The following is a 20040-nucleotide window of genomic DNA, read 5'->3' as shown; positions in this document are numbered from 1 at the left end:
TTCTCTGTTAAAAATACAGCCAATTTCCAGTGAATTAATTCCCAAGAGAATAGTGGAAATCTTTCTCCTAAGGAGGCAGAAATTATTTTAAGATTTTTTTCTATTGATTCCCTAATATAATTGCTGTTATATTGAAGGTCAGTGTATTGTATAATTGTATAATGAAGTGATTTTAACGATGTTTTTCAGAAAGGAGATGTCGTGGAGTGTCAGATTGATGAGATCGGATCGATACGCAACACAGTCGTGTAACGGCGAGATCTTCTACATTGACTGAAGTGCCACTGCTGTATCCTTAGCTAATTAATTAGAACATAAAACATGGATTTTTTTCTTTCTTTTTTTAGCTGGAAGACATAAAATAAACATGCTCTGGCCCACTTCTTAAACAAAAACTTTCTATAATGCAGCATTTCATTCGTTCTTCATTTTTCTCTGCCTGTCACTGAATCAGCACACATGTATTTTTCATATATTTCATGTGGTTTGTCAAACTGAAGTTTTCATGCAGTAAATTAAGCGAACGTCTGATTATTTTTACCAGTAGATGGCATTACTGAGCTGTGTACAGTATAGCTGGTGTTACGTCTAGCTCATGTTTATCACTTCCCAGCTTGAAATACAGTAGATTGTGTGTTAAATTACACTCAATCGTGACTATTAAACATGCTGGATTATTATGGAAAATCTTTCAAATGTGATTTTTATTATCTATACAGTTGATTAAAATGAATCAATTTATAAATAATAATGTGATTGTTTTCTTTTTGGTCATTCTCAATGACTGCAATCCTGAAAATAGAAACTGACTGGTCAAAATGTCTAGGGAATTGTAATGTATAGTAACACTACATTAATTGAAAACAGGAAGTGTGACCTTTATCTCAGTCACATTGAAGTACCAGTAGCATTTTGATCTTTTCTACCATATTGTAGGGTTATTAGAGTTATTTGAGATGAAAAAATGAAATTAATGTTAACTTAAAACTTAGTATTAATATAACTAATAATTAATTTATAATAATAATATAATTAATATAATTAATATATATATAATAATTTAGTTTCATTCAAAACTAAACTAAAATATAAAAAAGACAAACACTATATAATAATAATGAAAAAGAATAATAAATAATGAACAACATAACATCAGCGGTTAATGTAACAGAAATATAAAAAATACACAGCAGAAATTATTTTTAAGAATTTGTCTTGTTTCAATTCCATAAATCAAAGTAATCTTAAATAAAAGAAGGATTTCTTAGACTAGTAAAACTCATTGTCTTGTTTTCTGGAGAAAAAAACACAATTTAAAATTAAGAGAGTTTAAACATGTTTGAAGGTTTTTTTTTTTTAAGACTCACTTGATTTTGACTTTTTTTTTTTTTTAAACAAGACAGCTTTTTTACTACTATCAACTAAATGCTTCTTGATTTAATGACTTTTAGATATTTAAATAAATAAGACCTAACGTCTAAGAAAGAATGTATTTGTATTGCAGTGTACATTTAGAAAACCAATTAAAACACTGTATTGTTGTGATCAGGCCATGTAGAGTTAAAGCTAAAACCATTTTACCTGAAAAACAACAAAAACAAAAAATTAATACTTTAAGCACATTTAATTTCATTTGCCAAGGAAATATTTCTAATTTATTTATATGATTTTATCAAAATCACTAAAAAATTTAATTAAAACATTTATGTAATAGTGATTTAATTATTTTAGAATTATGAAAAATGTAATTACGTAACATTATATATTTGATTTCAGCTATAGTTTTATCATCTAGTCTAAAATAAAAGTAATAAAATACATAAAATGGTGTAACAGACCACACAAAAAAAAATAACTCTAAGACTAAAAAAATCATTGTAACAATTTGCACGAACAAATGATCTAAATCTTAAATCAGATACATATAACTTGTCAATATCATGTAAAATCTACTTGAGGTTCAACTTAACACTCCTAAATTCACCTGTACCGCATGTCTTTGGACTGTGGGGGAAACCGTAGCACCCGGAGGAAACCCACGTGAAGGCAGGGAGAACATGCAAACTCCACACAGAAACACCAACTGAGCCGAGGTTCGAACATGCGACCTTCTTGCTGTGAAGCGACAGCACTACCTACTGCGCCACTCCTAAATTAAGTAAAAGTTAAATGGACACCAATACTCTGATTTTATTATGATTAAGACAGTACTCTAATTAAGAGACTACCATGTAATCAGCGAGTTTTGATTTCCTTAATCCAAACGAAGTCATAATCGAACTAAACAGAAATTGAATAAGGATGTGGAGTATGCTGAGTTTAGTCACATTGAAGAGCAGTACAGATATGTAAACAATGCTATCAAACTATTACCGTCATGTAGGATTTTTGCCACATTTTGAGACCCATACTTGACACTATTCTCTTCACCTACCAACTCAGTGAAGGACCACAGACACCTGTATCGTGAAATGCAGAGTTTTTTTCCATACAGCGTGTGGTATCAAATTCCATTAAAACAACACTCCTCCAGCAGTTCATACTCGCATCCAATATCTCGTTTGTCATGGGGGGCATGCATGAAATGTTCCTGAATGAAAGTGAAAATGCCAAACTGAAGTTAAAGTTGACAAATTAAAAATGAAACACCCGAAATTACACGAAACTCCAGAGGAAATGTTAACCCTCTCAAGGCAGGCGTTGCTGATTTGCAACAGTTAAAAGCATAGACTTTGCCTGTTTCTAGAATTTAATTTGAGCCTGAAAGGGTTAATCGAATTATGCGCTATAACTTGTAAAATTGGATCATGAAAGGAACTTTCAAAAAGCAACTCATGTAAACACCTTAATCACATTATTGTCTTATTCAGATTAAGACAAATAATTTGATTACTGATGTCCATGTAAACACGTTCTTGTTTTAAAAGAGGGAACATTGTTTTAGATAAATTAAATAAACCCTACTAGTTACAAAGAGCATTTGGTTTAATTAACACACATTTCCACTTGAAATGTGTTTTCACTTTGTTTTAAGTTAATTGAACCCAAGAGCAAATCTACTTTTAAAATGCTTAAGTGATCTCAGAGCTAGTTAGCACTAGGCCGGTATAAGATTCTGACCGTATGATAACCTTGGATAAAAATATCACGGTTTCACAGTATTGCGATTGCTGTTCTAAAATATGTTCTTTTTAAATGTCTGGGTGAAAAAAGTCAAACCTTTCCCACTTTGAACACAATATATCTTATATTAAGAAACATTTAAAATATTTCTCTGAATAATTCAAATCAATCATTGACTTCTACTGTCTTCATTAGTTTCTAAAACACCGATTTTTTTACAATTTAAAACGGCATCTCTGGATTTCTTTTTAGCTGGAGATACTGTTGACCTTAAAATACGATATATCAGAGAATTTGATCGGTTTTAAAACCTTGACTTTTCCAAACCACGGTATACCTTGAAAATGGTTATCGTCCCATGCCTAGCTAGCACAGCTATGGCTCTTTAAAGCGTCAAACATTAATGCTGATAATAAAATGCCAATACCTAAAGCATGAGTGCTACTCTTCTGCAATGTGCTAGCCTCAGAACTAAAAAAAAAAAAAAACTTTCTTCTTAATCTTCAAACTAACGAAGAATAAACTCTAACAAGTCTTTCTCTCAAATTTAAACACCTAGGAATGATGCTTTTATTAGCAGATTCAGAATATTCATTTATTTTCCTTTGGCTAAGTCCCATTATTCATCAGGGGTCACAACAGTGGAATGAACCGCCAACTCATTCAGCATACGTTTTACGCAGCGGATGTCCTTCCAGCTGCAAGTCAGTAATGTAAAACATCCATACACACTCATTCACACTACGGTCGATTTAGTTCTTTCAATTCACCTATAGCGCAGTCTTTGGACTGTGAGCAACCCATGCAAACTGGAGCACCCATGCAAACACGGGGAGAACGTGCAAAGAAATGCCAACAGGCCCAGTCAGGACTCGAACCAGTGACCTTCTTGCTGTGAGGCGACAGTACTAACGACTGAGTCACCGTGTTGCTCTTTATTTAAAAAAATTCTCCTCTTAATTCAATCCAATGCAAAGCATACTGGGGAACCACATATCCAATGCGAAATATCCATTATTTAAATTGACATATTACTAGGTTTGCAACGATTGAAAATATTTAAAAATTACAAGTAAATGAATATTCTTATTTAACTCTTTCCAATCATTTCATGAAGTAAATGTGTAAACATTAAATATTTACTGACAATTCTAGCTATCCTTGATAATATAATAATTAAAAAATATGAGAGTAAATTCATTAGATTTGACTACACAAAAAGGTATGTTCTTTCAATGCATCAACAACAATAAAAAAAAGGAGATTAGGTGGGAACTAGCTTGAGTCCTCCAGTAATTGGCTTAATTTTGAAATGTGGGAGTGGCACCACAAAACAAACAGCAACTTGCAGTCTGTTAGTTCTATAAATGGGAATGTTTTTATCCAGTAAACCTACTGAACAAATATTACATATATGTCACCAGAAAATCCATTTTTCTCAGCGCTACCAAGTCCAAAAAAAAAAAAAAAAAAAGCTTTAAACCATATGAACAAATGTAATCAGGATATTGATTCTAGTGGAAAGTATTAATCAAGTGAGAACAGCAACCGTTATTTCTCAAGCCGTCTAGTTTCTGGTTAATCGATCTATTCTTCCACCATCTCCGGTATCAGTATATACAGTATATATGTGTGTTGGTCGATTCGCTGCATGTCTCTAGAGATCTTATTCAGCACTTTTTTTCAGCAGAAGTCATTCGTCTGTCAGTCTTTCTGTCTCAGATGAGCACTTTCAAGGCAGCTCGCTCAGTATTAGGATTCACAAGAGTGATGTTCCTGTGTAAATGCACATTTAAAGCGCTTCTCGTGTTGCACGGACGGCTGTTTATATACGAGTCCGTCAAGTGTTGGTGTGTGTATATATAGAGCTGAAGTCATTAGCAGTGAGTAATGGTAGCGTGACCCTCGCACCGATCACGTCTCCGTCACATTCGTCATGCTTATTACATGTCAATAGTACAGTTAGAGAAAACCGCCTCATGCACAGATTCTTGAGGCTGAGGAATTATTTTGCATTAATCAGTGCAGAAGTTTTCATTTTTATGTGTTTTTGATCTTTAACTTGCTTTTTATTTATTGTTAAATCGTCACCTTGGAATTATAAGGTTATCTGCGTTCTGAATTATTTTGAGATAATAAGCTTTAAAGTTTTTGCATTTCATATAGCAAACAGTTTGTGTGAAACATTTGTTTTTTAAAATAAAGTTTTAAAATGTAAATAACCTACAAAAAAAACATCCCATAATGTAACTAAGCTGTCATTTAGAATATGTCAATATCTCAATTTTGACAAAAATGTCAGATAGAACCTTAAAATTCTAAGGTGACGAAATGTCTCAGGGTCAAGACATAGAGAAGGTTTGCAATTATCAAAATGATTAAATGGTAATGTGGGTTTATTTATTTATTTTTGGACCTGTGCGGTAGAATGCATCTTTTTAAGAGAACAAAATACTATTGTGCATGAAGAAATGCATTAAATTGCCATTCAGTGTAACAAAATAATAATCAGGATTTTAGTGCAGCTCCAAAATACAAATTATGGTGGATTGAGAAAGCCAACATACTGATATTCTATTTCAGGGGTGCCCAAAATTTTTCCTATGAAGGGCCAAAAACCAAACTTGTTTGAGGGTGGTGGACCAAAGTTAAATAAACCAAACTATTACAATAAAATTGCCATTGTAATTTCCTAATTTATTAACACTTAAAAATAAATTGAGAACATAGTTTAATTGTATTAATAGTTATAGATATGTTCAACATTTAATAATGAACTTCTTACAATAAAAACAAATAATCCCATTTATAACCCAATGGGGTTCAACGCTGAATACATTTCATTTACTAGTCGAGGATCCTTACATTTTTTAAAATCTGATTCATGCACAACATTGAAATTGAAATATTTTGTTTCATTTCCTTTTACTGTATCTGAACAAATAAACAAAAGATTATGTTAAAATTAGAAATGAAGTACAATGGCTGTTAAAGGCATTGGCCCCATCTTTGGGATGGGATAAACGTTATGATGGGCCAACTTTGGCCCGCAGGCCCTAGTTTGGGCATCTCTGTTCTGTTTAAAGGTCTCTTAAATTGCTTTAAAATGTGCATTTTTATTCAATGTTTGACAATCTCAAATCATCAAGAGAGGGTGGGGCATAGTGTAGCTCCTCCTCTTAAGAAACAGCCAATAGAATTACTCTGCAGAGTAGGATCTGTCTGCGGGAGTGTAACATGAAGGGGCGTAACTTGAAGTTATGGAGACCCACATGTCAAAACTTTGTTGTCAGCAAGATGGCGCTGTACAGTACATCAGGTATTAACATCTACACCTACTTCACACCTAAACCCAACCATCATAGTTATTAACATCTATACCTGCGACACACTTAAACCCAATAATCATCATTATTAATGTTTAGACCTTCTCCAAACCTAAACCAAACTATCACAGTTATTAATGTCTATACCTACCCCAACCCTAAACCCAACCATTGCAGTTTCTTTTTTGCTGAGGCTTCCATACTCTGTGGCGTGCTCGCTATCGTATGGTTATTTGCAACCACAGGGGGCGATGCGGAGTAGGCTAACTGTCAAGACAACTGATGGAAGAAGTCAGCGAGTAGCATGGTGGAGTTACTAAATTAATGAATGTTACAATATATCAAATTAATTGGTTGTGGATAAAATTTAGAGAAAACATGAAAATGTTCTCTGTTCCGTGATCTGGCCAACATCTCACATAGTTCAATGGGGTCTCCATAACTGCAAGTTACGCTTCTCTAACTTACAAGTTACGGCCCGTCCTGCAATCTGGAGATACACTTTGCTCTGCCAGTGACAGTGATTAAGATCAGTTACATCCAATGTGAAGCATCTTGAAGGGGGCGGGGCATGTCAGATACCAGAGAGCATTTGATAGGTCACAATTTGATGAGATCTCGAATACAAGTGGCTGAAATAAGTTTCCTTCGCAGAGTAGCAGGGCGCACCCTTATAGATTGGGTGAGGAGCTTTGTTAACTGGGATGCGCTCGGAGTAGAGCCGCTACTCCTCCACATCGAGAAAAGTCAGCTGAGGTAGCTCAGGCATCTGTTTTGAATGCCTCCTGGACGCCTACCTAGGGAGGTGTTCCAGTCATGTCCCACTGGGAGGAGGCCTCGGGGAAGACCCAGGACAAGCTGAAGGGACTATGTCTCTTGGCTGGCCTGGAAATGCCTCGGGATCCCCCCGGAGGAGTTGGAGGAAGTGTTTAGGGAGAGGGAAGTCTGGGTTCGCTTCTAAGATTGCTGCCCCCGCAACCCGGACCCAGAAAAGCGTATGAAAATGAATGAATAAATGAATGTTTTGATGAGAAACTAAAGAAAGAATTAAACCTTTCATCCACTTACGTGGAAGTGACAATCTACAATTTCTTTTTTTCTTCTTTTTCTAGACCTTTCAAGCTACAACAACCAAACTAGTCTTCCAAACTGGTCTGACTCGGCTTCCTTTATCTATTCCAACTGATCCGACTTTCGTTATTCCAAAAACTGAGCCAGAAAAATCTGAAAAGTCAAAATGACTTAACCTCTGTGACCTCATAACTTTGCAACAGACTGTCATATAGACTTTCAGCTTACAAGCTACGCCCTAGCAGACAGTTACACGGTACAACACCCCAGCAACTGCCCCATAGACTGTGATTAGCTGTTCTAACACAAGCTAATTATTCTAACATGCTAGTGACATGCCAATCATGCTAGCAATATGCTAATGACATGTTAAACATGCTAGCAACATGCTAATTCAAACTATTGCAAGTTAAAATCATGCTAGCAACATGCTAATTTAAACTAGAACATTGCAAACAACATGACAGTTCTTATTAAAAACGTTTTAGCAACAAGCTAATTCAGGAATGAGCAAACTCAGTCATAGAGCGCTGGTGTCCTGCAGAGTTTAGCTCTAATCCTTATCAAACACACCAGCCTATAGCTTTCTACTGATTTAAAAGACACTGATAAGCATGTTCGGGTGTGTTTTATTACTGCAGGAGCAAAACTGCAGGACAGTGACCCTGAGTGTGCCCATCCCTGAGTTGATTCATAATATTAAAGTGTTACTTCATCCAAAACTGAAAATTGTTATTAATTACTCATCATGTCGTTCCAAATTCCCGAGACATTTGTTCGTCTTCGGAAGTCAAATTAAGATATTTTAGGTGAATTTTTTGCTCGAGTCTCAAAAAAAACATGTGTGCTCCAACAGCCGAAATCATGTCGCACGCACCCAAGCAAACCTCCGCAAACACAGTGATGAGGTCACATTCGCCGCGCACACTCAGGGGAACTAGCGAACGCGTCGAGTATAAACCAGGCTTTAGGATAACAGAGAACTTTGGACAATAATAGTTTAAGCTGATATATATTTTTAAAAAATACAGAAAATCACCAAATTAAGATAAACTTCCTTCTGTCAGCAGGTGGCGCTGTGACTTCAACTCAGTATTGGCTGTACACGTCTTCAGGAGAGGAATCTCACCAAACCTGTGAATTTTAGTAGCAAAACACTGAACTTCCGTCATTCTGCCACGGACACGCCCTTCGATGAAAACTCTAGATCTTCACAATTTCACATCACAAAGGCCTTTGGACTATACTGATAAAACTTGGATGTGATATGATAAAATTTTTCGGAGGAGTTTGTTACACTGTAAAACGACTTTTCCTGTTGCCAGCAGGTGGCGCTATGACTGTAACTTGATATTGGCATGTAAACATGTTCAGGTCAGAACTTTTATCAAACATGTGTATTTTCAGACCAATCAGACAATGTATGCCTAAGTTATAACAACTTCCATTTGTGTGACGAAGCATCAAAGTTTGTGAGGCCACCACGGACACACCCTTCAACGAAAACTCTAGATCGTGGCAATTAAACGTCGCCAAGGCCTTGAGATGACGATATCCAACAATACCCAATATTTTGCCGTTAATCTGAGTTTTTAAAATTACAACACCTGAAAATGCCAAAAAAGACACTTTTTGGCCGTAAAGTTAAAATATACGCCTTCCTGTTGGGTTTGAAATTTCACTCCAATAGACTTTTTTGTAGGTTTTGGCATGTTTTATGTTGTGCCAATTTTTGTACGTTTGCGTAAAATGTAGTTTGAGGTCTACTCCGTTAAATGTGCATAAGTGGCACTGTTGAGCCATTTTGCCCACTTCTGAAACCTATAAGAAACGTAAATTTTCGCCACATCTAGGGTATGTGCAAAGTTTTGTGAGTTCGAGCATGTTTAGACCCTCAAAATCACGATTCATTTTAGAGGAGGAGGAGGAAAAAATTCCAATACGGCCTATGCCAGGGGTGTCCAAACTCAGTCCTGGAGGGCCGGTGTCCGGTAGATTTTAGCTCCAACTTGCCTCAACACAACTGCAAGGATGTTTCTAAAAAGCCTAGTAAGAGCTTGATTAGCCAGCAGAGGTGTGTCTGATTGGGGTTGGAACTAAACTTTGCAGGACACCGGCCCTCCAGGACCAAGTTTGGACATGCCAGGCCTAAGCTAATCTTGCTGTCTATATAGAGAATGAGGAAGCTCTCGGATTACACCTAAGATATTTAATTTGTGTTCTGAAGATGAATGAAGGTCTCAGGAGTTTAGAACGTGTGAACTAACATTTCATTTTAGAGTGAACTAACACTAATCTGCGGCTGTTTTGAAGCTGCAATTACATTTGGATCCTACCTTTTGGAAGCAGCCACATTCCAGTGATGAGATAACATCTATTGAACTAACTGATACAACACAATTAATTAGAACAAATGGTCAGCCCAATGGAATTGCGCCAGCAGTAATGAATAGAGCCACCTTTTGCAGAAATAACAGCTTGTAGATGCTTTTTATAGCATCTGACAAGGGATTTGCATACGGATTGCATACTTTTGTCAAATCTGTATCTTTACACTACAAGATATTATCATAAGCTGACTTTTGGCTTTTGAATTTAGAACAATATCAGAAAAAAGCAGAATTAATCAAATGACAGTGTTATATCTAAATTCAAGATTATGACAGTTGAGATAAAGTATCTAAAATATCAAACAATGTCTTTATTATTCTGATGGATTTGACATTTCTGTTCTCCAGTTACTTAAATCATAAAAACACTATTACATCTCAATAGAGCATGTGATGATGTCTAACTCGCAGCTGGGGCTTTCATGAACATTGCAAGCACAAAAATATAAACTGAAACTATTAAAAAGGAATGATTTTTATAATCATAATCTACTTCTCTCAGGGTGTGGCATGATTCTGTATTTTTATATTATATAAGCATTTGCCATATGTATTAATGTACATCAAATATTCATATATAATGATGTTATAGAAAAAAACATTTAATGCAATGCCTGTAGGACTCATTTCCAAATATATGTAGATCACTTTTTCAAATATCTTCTCACAGCTTTCATTTGACAGTTAATTTCATGCCCCAAACACACTAAAACTACCAAAACAGTCCAGTCATTTTCCAGTAATAACAACAACCCATTTTACCTCTAATACATATAAATATCTAATACATATGTTGCTCTTAGTTGTGTAAATTGCTTCCTTGTCCTCATTTGTAAGTCGCTTTGGATAAAAGCGTCTGCTAAATGACTAAATGTAAATGTAAAACACTAACTACAGGTAGCATTAAATGTTTTCATCTATAACATCTGTAGAATAATGGTCCATTAGTTAATGTTAGTAACTGTACGTATAAATAATTATTTAAAGCATATATTAATCATATCACAACTTTAAGTTATGCATTATTAAATCCTAAAGTTGGACTTGTTAACATTATTTAATGCACTGTGAGTTAACATGAACTACCACTGTTTAAATTAAATAACATTAATGTTAATGAAGATGAATAAACAGTAATAATTGTACTACTAATAGTTTGTTAGTAAATACATTTACTTACATTAACAAATGGACCATTGTTTTAAAGTGTTACCCAGACAACAATTTTACACTGCTACTGTTTGAAAACCACTGCAACACATTAAGGCCCAACCCAATTCTTAGCCCTTCCCCTTACCCCTCGTTTTGCATGTTTACATGAAGGGGTGTCCCAATTTTCTTTAGCTTGAAAGCGCAGAGCTAATAGTAAGGGGTAGATACCCCTTCAAACTGAGATTCTTTCAGGACCAACCCTCGAACCCAATTTTTGTCATTAATATAAACTCTTACAACAAACAAGCACACGTTTTAATACATTCATAGTGCCGTTCATGTTTTACCGTCATGCTTAAAACAAAACAACACAAAAAAAAAAGCGCTAAAATAAACAATGCAAAATTTCGCTACCTATAATCCCTAATAAAAACTCCTGTACTGTAGTCCCACAACATACTTTCACATCTGACACTCGAATACCCTGTCAGAAAAGTCTAGTGGCTGGGAAATACCCTTTTACAGTGTCTGGTATAACACTAATGTTGTTTTTAAAGATAAAGACCAAAAAAATAACGCAACTGGATAAAACTACAGCAGTCATTATCGTCCATCTCGCATGAAGCAAGAGATCACAATGATGTGTGCAGGTGCTGTAGTGCTGTCCCATTTTTCAGGGGTAAATTTTGAAGCCCTTCTTCTTCACACTCCGTTTCAAGAGCCAAGGGGAAGGGGTACAAAAATAGAATTGGGATTGGGCCTAAATGGTCCATAATTTCATTATAGTACAAAAGTATTCCAGCTTCATGTAATCATTCTGACAGCATTTTATATTTTTTGGTAGATTTGTAAAATATTTTATTATGCCATATTGTAGATATGTACAAATTTGCTATCTAAGTTAGCTTTGTAATAGGTATAAAGAACAGAATATTGTGTAAATAGGTGAATTTGGACTGTCGGTACATACATTTTGGTCGTGATTGTGTCAAAGCGGAAAATAATGTAGTTTTTATATAAATATGTTGTCACTGAATGATATTAATATATATATATATACACACACACACACACACTTGTAGTCAGTTAATATTAGCCCCCCTTTGTTATTTTATATTTCCCAAATGATGCTTAACCTCGTAAGTCAAAGGCTTCCCCCCCTGAATTTTGCTCAGCCAAATTCAAAAGCTTCCCAAACCTACCTGCAGAGGTATAAATGTAAGTTGGTAAAATTTTAAAGAAAACCCTTTGAATTTTCATAAAACACTGTTGAAAGTGATTAAAATAATTGTATATGTTGTCTGTCTTATAATAAACCCCTCCAAAAAAGGGGCTTTTTTTGTAAACTCAAATTTGAAAGTGTACCTTTTAGGTTCTGTGTTCCTGAATGTGTCAGTAATCAGAAAAAAGAAAAATGTACCTACCATAACCTAAAAAAAAATTATTCTATTACAACTGATGAGAGAATGGAACCACTTATTGGGGTATTGGGCCAGTATGGACCTTTAAAATTTAAAGAATGCAGAAGTAAATGACGTCATGGACTTGATACCGGGTACGCAGCAGAGCAAGGAATTTTTTACAGTATTTCCAGTAAAAAAAATTCTTCTGGAAGTCTTATTTGTTATATTTTGGCTAGAATACATACAGTTTTTAATTTTTTTAAACCATTTTAAGGTCAATATTATTAAGCAATTAAACAATATATATATATATATATATATATATATATATATATATATATATATATATATATATATATATATATATATATATATATATTTGATTGTCTACATGTCTACAGAACAAACCATCATTATACAATGACTTGACTAATTACCCTAACTTGTCTAGGAAATCTGATTAACCTAGTTAAATTGGCCTTTAAGCTGAATAGTGTCTTAAAAAAGGTTTTTGTTAAATGTTTTTAAGTTTTTACAATAATTACATATCTAATCTGATCTATGGTTCCTTATGACTTTAATCACTTCGATTTACTGCACAAAAAATATGATAATCTTGGCTTCATTTCTCCACAAACAGTGAAGCAGTGGTTTTTACAGTAATAGGTGTTCAGCATTCTAAAGGAAGCATAAAGTGCACAGGAAGGAAAATAAGCATAATGTGCATAGGAAGGGAAAAATAATGTATATTTCCCTTCCTGTGCACATTATGCTTGTGCTTATTATTCATCCTAATGTTTTAGGTAATAAAGCTGAGCATTCATATGTAGTGGTGTATGGCAAATAAATCAAACACAGCAACTGAGTCAATTATCTGAAACTTTTGTACTGAACCGAGCCCATTACATAGTCATTACAGTTAAAGAATTATAATAAACAAAATTCAATGAAAAAAACAAACAAACATCTTTTTTGATCTTTAGCTGAACTTTATAAACACAGAGCATTACGTACGCTGAAAATACTTTCATTAAACAAGTTTAACGTTAAAACTATAAAAGAATTCAAACAATCATTTTCAACTTAAGTTAAAATACTACTAAATTAAGTCCAAAAACGAAATTCGTTTAGGCGGAACAAGCAATTTTGTTGAAGTTTTTAACAGCGTAACAATTGAACAACTTAATAATACATTAAAAAAATAAAATATATGGGCTTCCAACAACGGAAAGCAACCTCAGCAGCACACAAACTGCAGTATTAAACTACTAGGCAAAATATATGGTAAAACAAACATGGCTAATGAATGATTCACCCAATGGTGAGGAAGTGAACAGTAATGTCAGAATCCCCTTCTGTTCTCATTCCCAGCTGAGTCTGACTTCTCTTTGAGTCTTGTACTTTTTCTTCTTCAGTTAAACATGAACTGTTTGAAAAACAGCACGAGTTTCTCTTTGTAAGCGCCCTGCGAGAAGAGCGGATTGGCGTCGAGATACACATCTTCCCTCTGCCTGTCCTCAATCAGCACCTGGAGCGCAGGAAAAAAGACGTGTTGTTTAGTCCTCAGAGGCCAAATTAACTGTCCTTTATTACTACCCCGCTACATTTCCTTACACTTCACCGTCTGCGGTTAATGTTGCCTTGTGCTTTTATTTACAGCTTCTCTAGATGAATGTGTGTGTGTGGTAAATCAGCATGTATAGAATCACTTACCCCGAGATCAATGAAGGTACGAAGAGCCATTTTCACCAAGTCGATAGATGAGCTCTCTAAAGAAGATTCATACAGACATATCAAATATACAGCGGCGCAGAGTGGTCACGTGACCCTTGAGTATTATTTAATAATGCTGGACACCCAATCTGATCCGCAGACACTCGCTTATAAAACATCAAGGCTTCGTGGAGTTAGATTACACAGCAGTGATTCAGAAGTCAGTTAAAAAGCAGCGAGATTAATAATACATTATAGATAACGCATGGAGCTGTCAGCATCTGTTATATGTAGGGCGTGTTTAACAGTTAAAGACTGTTTCTTTTATGCTCTATCTATCAAAGATCCCGAAGAGGAGAGATGCTGGAATCTGCTTCGACAACATAGTGTTATCTAAAGCTGGGGTCACACTAGGGCTGCACAATGTAAGCCAAAATTATTGTTATCAAGATATATGTATATGTTGGGCAGGGAGTTTGGCAGATTATAGCATAATTGATATCTGTGCTGTCGGCATGACCCAAGGAATAATTTGAGACCAATTTCATCAAAATAATAAAATTATGCAATCAAAAGTTATTAACAAATATTTAAGTGTCATTAATAATGGCTGATGAATGTCTTATAACTAGACCCACACTGAATCTGCGCGCGCATTTTTAGCCCATCATTGATTCTATTTACTTACTAGTGTACATGTGTATAAATTTATATTTATTCAGTTTTTAAAATAATTTCAGTAACATTATTACTGTTTTCTTTTAAATTTACTGATCTTCACTGTCTGATTGATAAATTTATAAAGTAGGTCTCAGAATATACAAGAAGAGCTGCATTAAATACATTTTTTTAAGCTGTCCAACATTTATTTTACCTCAGTATTTTCAATGGAGCTTTCTGCTTTAGCCTGCTGATCCTGGCGATCCTTTAAGCACGTTAAAGGCTTTTTTTATCTCATTTTATGCTTGAACAACTAAATGAATGCTGAAGTCTATTTAACCAATTGTATTTGAATTACATTGCAACATCTATGCTGTAAAAGGAACCATACAAAATAAAATAAAAAAAGTCACATTAACTATTCACTGGAAGTTCATCGGTATGGGAAGAAACACAAGCTGTACATATACCCTATTTGTCAATTGTTCATTTCAGATACAAAACTATTGTAATAAATATTAAATATTTATTTTCAGAATATTTTCAGCTCATTTTAACAAAACTGTGATCATTTGTCACTATAATCATTTTATGACATCTTTTATCCATTACATCTCTAATCCAAATGTCAAAATTGACCAGAATAATCTCATTAAGATTCAAACTAAATGAATTAATTAAAATCTGTATGACACAGGTTCTGGCCAAATGGGCATCTCGGTTTAATCAATCAGCTTTATTACAGATTTTCAAATCAAAAGCTGAAAAAAAAAAACTGCTTAAAGTTAAAAAGGCTCCAAATCATTGATTAAGAGTGTCCGCAGCCGCAATTGCACACCCTACCCTCTTCCTCCTGGCCCACAATCACATTGCATGTTTTGCCTTCTGAGTCTGAGCACGCTTACGTCATCGATGATGCGACTGTTCGGTTTGACAGAAGAGAAATGCGAGAGAATCGCAGATGAGTCGCCGATGGCTGTGAGATATTTGGCGTGCTAAATATCTGGAGCAGTCGGCGATTCAAATCATGCTGTGTGAAATAATTTTTGACTGAAAATAACATTGGCGATCGCCTACAGCCAATGAGAAAGCAGCGTTCACTTGTGTGTGTGTGTGTGTGTGTGTGTGCACCTGCAGGTCAGCGGGAGGTTGAGGGAGAAGTTAAAAGCGCTCATTTTCAGTTTATTTGGACCCAAAAATGGAGGGAAAACTAGTGGAGGTTTGACAGGAGCACCCATGTCTGTATGAAGTTTCATACAGAAAGTTAAAGAAAGTTGAGGAGAAATTGCTAATTCCCTTCGAACCCAAGTGAGCAAATATGTACATTTTCTACCCCATTAAAGGCTTCTTTCTTGTTATGTAGTTAATAACAACAGATATACTACATGTTTTTGGCTGTGAGACGTAGTTTGGACGAAGTTGTCGGCGATTCTTCCTATTGTAAAGTCATGCAATGTGAAAGCCCCTGTCGCCGATCCATCTTGCAGTGTAAACAAAGCAGCGACAAAACGCTAGCCCAGATAGTCATGCAATGTGAAAACATCTGTGACACGACTACTTTAAAAATCATGCAGTCTGAACTCTGCATTAGTCATCTTCCAATTGTTAAATAGCAATAAGATGCCTTAGAGAGATTGCATTTTCAAATTTGATATCCAATTGCAGTCAGCAAAGACAGATTTTCCAGTTTGTCCATATAGAAACTACAAAAACTATTGTAACGTTGCAAAGAAACTGATTTACTCATATAGCTGATGTTTTCCAAGATGAATATAAAAAGATAAAAATCCACCGGAGTCATGCAGTCAGAAGTTACAGTACAGCAGAATAAAATCAAAGATCCACAGCCACTAAAGTCAGAAAGAAGTCTTACGTCCTCAAAGAAAGAAAGAAAGAAAGTTTGAATGAAATCGATCCAAACTGCTGGTCAAGGGGGCAGATGTGAATAACACAGCTCCAAGATCCACCAAACTGAAGAAAGACAACCGGCTGGCCAAGAAAGGAGTGAAGAAAAAGAGAAGAGAAAGCTCCCACATGATCCACGGAAGCACCACAGCAGGAACCCGACACAGCGGCGAACCAAAACTCCAACCCGGAAACAACGGTAGGACTTGGATCACAAACAAATCCAGATTGCAAGATTTGAGCTCAAGTTTGAAGTGTGATTTACGAACATGCCCAGACTCAAAATCGCTGAACGTCAATAAAACAAGTGCAATGTCTCAGTCAGAGTTGAGTTTCCAGCATGGTGGATATAGTTTTATAATACATTTAAAAAAAAATTTGAATGAGAGATTCCACTCTTTCATGAACAACAAATTCAAGGACTTTTTAAAGCACTATTAAAATCAAACTTAACATTTCACTTTATGTTTACAATAAACATGTCAGAGAAATGATATTTTAAATGTAGAAATTAATCTAAGGCCGCATTTACACTGCACTGTTCAACTGACTCAATTCAGATTTTTTTATCCCATGTGGCACAGATCGGATATGGCCCATGTACGTGTAAGCAGGAACAAATCACACAGATTCCTATTTACTCAAATCAGACTCAGGCCTTGTTCATATGTGGAAATTTATCCAATATGAATCGGATCTGGGTTCTCTTGTCTGCAGTGTAAGCAGGTAGATCGGATTTTCACCTGTCAATGCAAGTCGCGTATCATTAAAAACCGTAGCGAATGACGTCAAGTCTGACACTTTCTTTTCAGAACAGACTTCAGTAGAGTCCCAAACCTTAAATCTCATACACGAGGACATAAACAGGTTTTATATTGTCATATAGCACAGGTATTTAAGCATGTCAACGAGAGCGAGAGAGCGCAATGTCCGCCACGTAACCAATATAAACTAATATAAAACTAGTGCATACATCGCGTGCATAAATCACGTCATGGGCATTACATTAAGATGCCTAAAGGTTTAAAAAGCCTATATATCAAAAGGAGATGGACAAATTAGAACCTTTCTGTCATAATATAAGTTCTCTCATCTGTAACATGCTACAAGTTGACTTCTATATTGTAATTTATGTGAATATTGTGTTAGTTCCCACATTTAGTTAATTTCCCTTAATTTCTTAATTTAAGATTGACATGTATAATAAATTTTGTTTCTGTTTTACATTTATATTTTCAAACAAGATACATGCTATTCCAAACTCATTCAAATTATATTACTTCAGAATTGCATAACTTTGACATTATTTTTATTTTGCACCGATGATAAAATGTTAAGCTCAGGAAACAAAACAACATGTATTTCAGCAGAGAAATCCAACCACTTCTTTGAAGCACACAGTGTTGCAAAAACGCAAAGAAAAATGTCATGTCTTGATTTGGTTTATCCTTACCAAGGTCAAGAAGCGTTCATGGGGGATCAGATTTGATGTCTGACAGCTCCTGTCAAGTTTCTGTCTGATCTGGTTAAAGTAGTTTTTTGCTGTTGTTGTTGTTTTTATTTCACTTAAAAAATAACAATAAATAGTAATATTTGTTGTGACCCTGCACTACACAACTAATTTTTTTTGAAAGTTGAGATTTATTTATTATCTGAAAGTTAAAAATAATAAGCTGCTTTGGTTTGTTAGGACAGGACAATACTTTGATACAACTTCTTGAAAATCTGGCATTTGAGAGTTTAAAAAAATGTACATACTAAAGAAATTGTGTTCTCAATTATGTTCTCAGTATATTATTATGTACAACATTAATTTTAATATATTTAAACAATTTTCATGAAACAATCTTTACTTAATATTCTAATGATTTTCACTTTTTCATGCAGGTCTATGTAGTTTAGCATTTTCAAAGTATATATAGGAATCAGAGAGTGAAATTAATTACCTTTTAAGTAGCTTTCTTTATGCATTTTAAGACCTTTGAACCACTTTTCACTGACAAGATTTTAACTTGCAGTATATTTACCAAATATTAATATAAGAAACTAATCAAAAATGAAAACATTATTCATATACTGAATACAAATCTATCAAATCTAGCTAATTCAGCAGGCTGGCGCCTATAGAACTTCAGAAATAATGGTGCTGCCTAGGTTACTACAGTAAACAAAGTGGTATCAGGTCAAATAGCAGGATTTCATAAACTACACAGTATCCTGATGTTCACAGATTTAATTCAGTCAAACTTAACCTACAACCATACATTGCATTATCAAAAATGATATAAAATTAACTACCTTGCACAATAGCATTTAAGACTTTTTAATACGTTTTAAGAGCCTTCAACTTCTCTACATTGATTTATCAGCTTTTAATACTTTTTAAGACCCTGCAGACACCCTGATTTTGTTTCCCCTTAATAATAAAAACCTTTATTTCAAAACACCATGATGTGTTTACTTGTGTTATCTCTGACTAATATTTAACTTTGTTTGATGATCTGAATAATTAAAGTGTGACAAATACATATATTTCTACTCAACCCCACTAAAAAAACTTATTAGCTCATAAACTGTACACTAAATTATTGCCTCAGTCCCTTTTAAATTTGATAAGAAAATGGCGGCAGAATTTGGTTCCTCCCTGTATTTTGTTTTTCACCACAGCCGTGGACATCGATAGAACGAGGTTTGTACATTGATGAATTGTTATAATATCTGCTTATTTGCAGTTCTTTGATATAGATAACCTTGTATCACCTGTATCTCAATGTCATGGAGGAGCAGTCAAGTTTTCTCCTCATTAGCACAGCCGTTTCCTCCAGCGAAAAATGTAACAAATATTTTGCTATTTTTATTTCAAAATGAGCTACCAATATTAAACACTTTACAGTTTGTGGGGCATTAACTATACCATACAGTCTCACACAGAAAGGAATAAACACAGTGACGGAACCACTTGAGAATGTACTCGTTTAACTGCCACTGAGTCACTGACAAAGACAGAAACATGAGTGTTGTCTAGTATTAAAAAAATACCTTTTATATATTATTATCCTTCAGATTGTGAAATTTGTGAATTAGCCTGTAAGTTTTAAAATATATACTTATATGTATGTCATTTTATTACATGGAAACAAAAAATTTACTAATTTACTACAGTAAAAAGGTGGGTTAAGCCTACTTGTCTTACTCAGAACTAAAATGTTTATGCCTGTCTATGTAATACAGTGGAATACTAGTATTCAACCCATATTAAACAAACATTTATAAGTGTATTACTATTAAATTACTACT

General features: G+C 34.7%; 2 protein-coding genes across 7 annotated transcripts in view; one reads left to right on the top strand and one right to left on the bottom strand.

Moving 5' to 3' along the window:
- fahd2a (fumarylacetoacetate hydrolase domain containing 2A) overlaps positions 1 to 10398 on the top strand; it is a 52226-nt gene extending 41828 nt beyond the window's left edge. The window contains exons 8-9 of one of the 6 annotated variants that reach the window (XR_015496968.1): positions 8591 to 9477; positions 9646 to 10398. Coding sequence is in view for 4 of the 6 variants with exons in the window: in XM_087263026.1 (XP_087119152.1) it covers positions 20 to 75; positions 190 to 277 (144 nt within the window). In the remaining 2 variants the exon portion in view is untranslated. 6 annotated transcript variants of the gene reach the window in all.
- Positions 10399 to 13433: 3035 nt separating this feature from the next.
- gpat2 (glycerol-3-phosphate acyltransferase 2, mitochondrial) overlaps positions 13434 to 20040 on the bottom strand; it is a gene marked incomplete at its 5' end in the record, with an annotated part of 131200 nt that continues 124593 nt past the window's right edge. Inside the window, 2 exon segments of the mRNA NM_001089380.2 lie at positions 13434 to 13993; positions 14179 to 14234. Of these exon segments, the coding sequence (NP_001082849.1) occupies positions 13877 to 13993; positions 14179 to 14234 (173 nt within the window). The 3' untranslated portion in view covers positions 13434 to 13876.

The sequence above is a fragment of the Danio rerio genome, chromosome 8, assembly GCF_052040795.2.
Source record: "Danio rerio strain M-AB ecotype USA chromosome 8, GRCz13ab, whole genome shotgun sequence".
NCBI lineage: Eukaryota > Metazoa > Chordata > Actinopteri > Cypriniformes > Danionidae > Danio > Danio rerio.
This window is presented reverse-complemented; position numbering and strand designations above follow the sequence as displayed.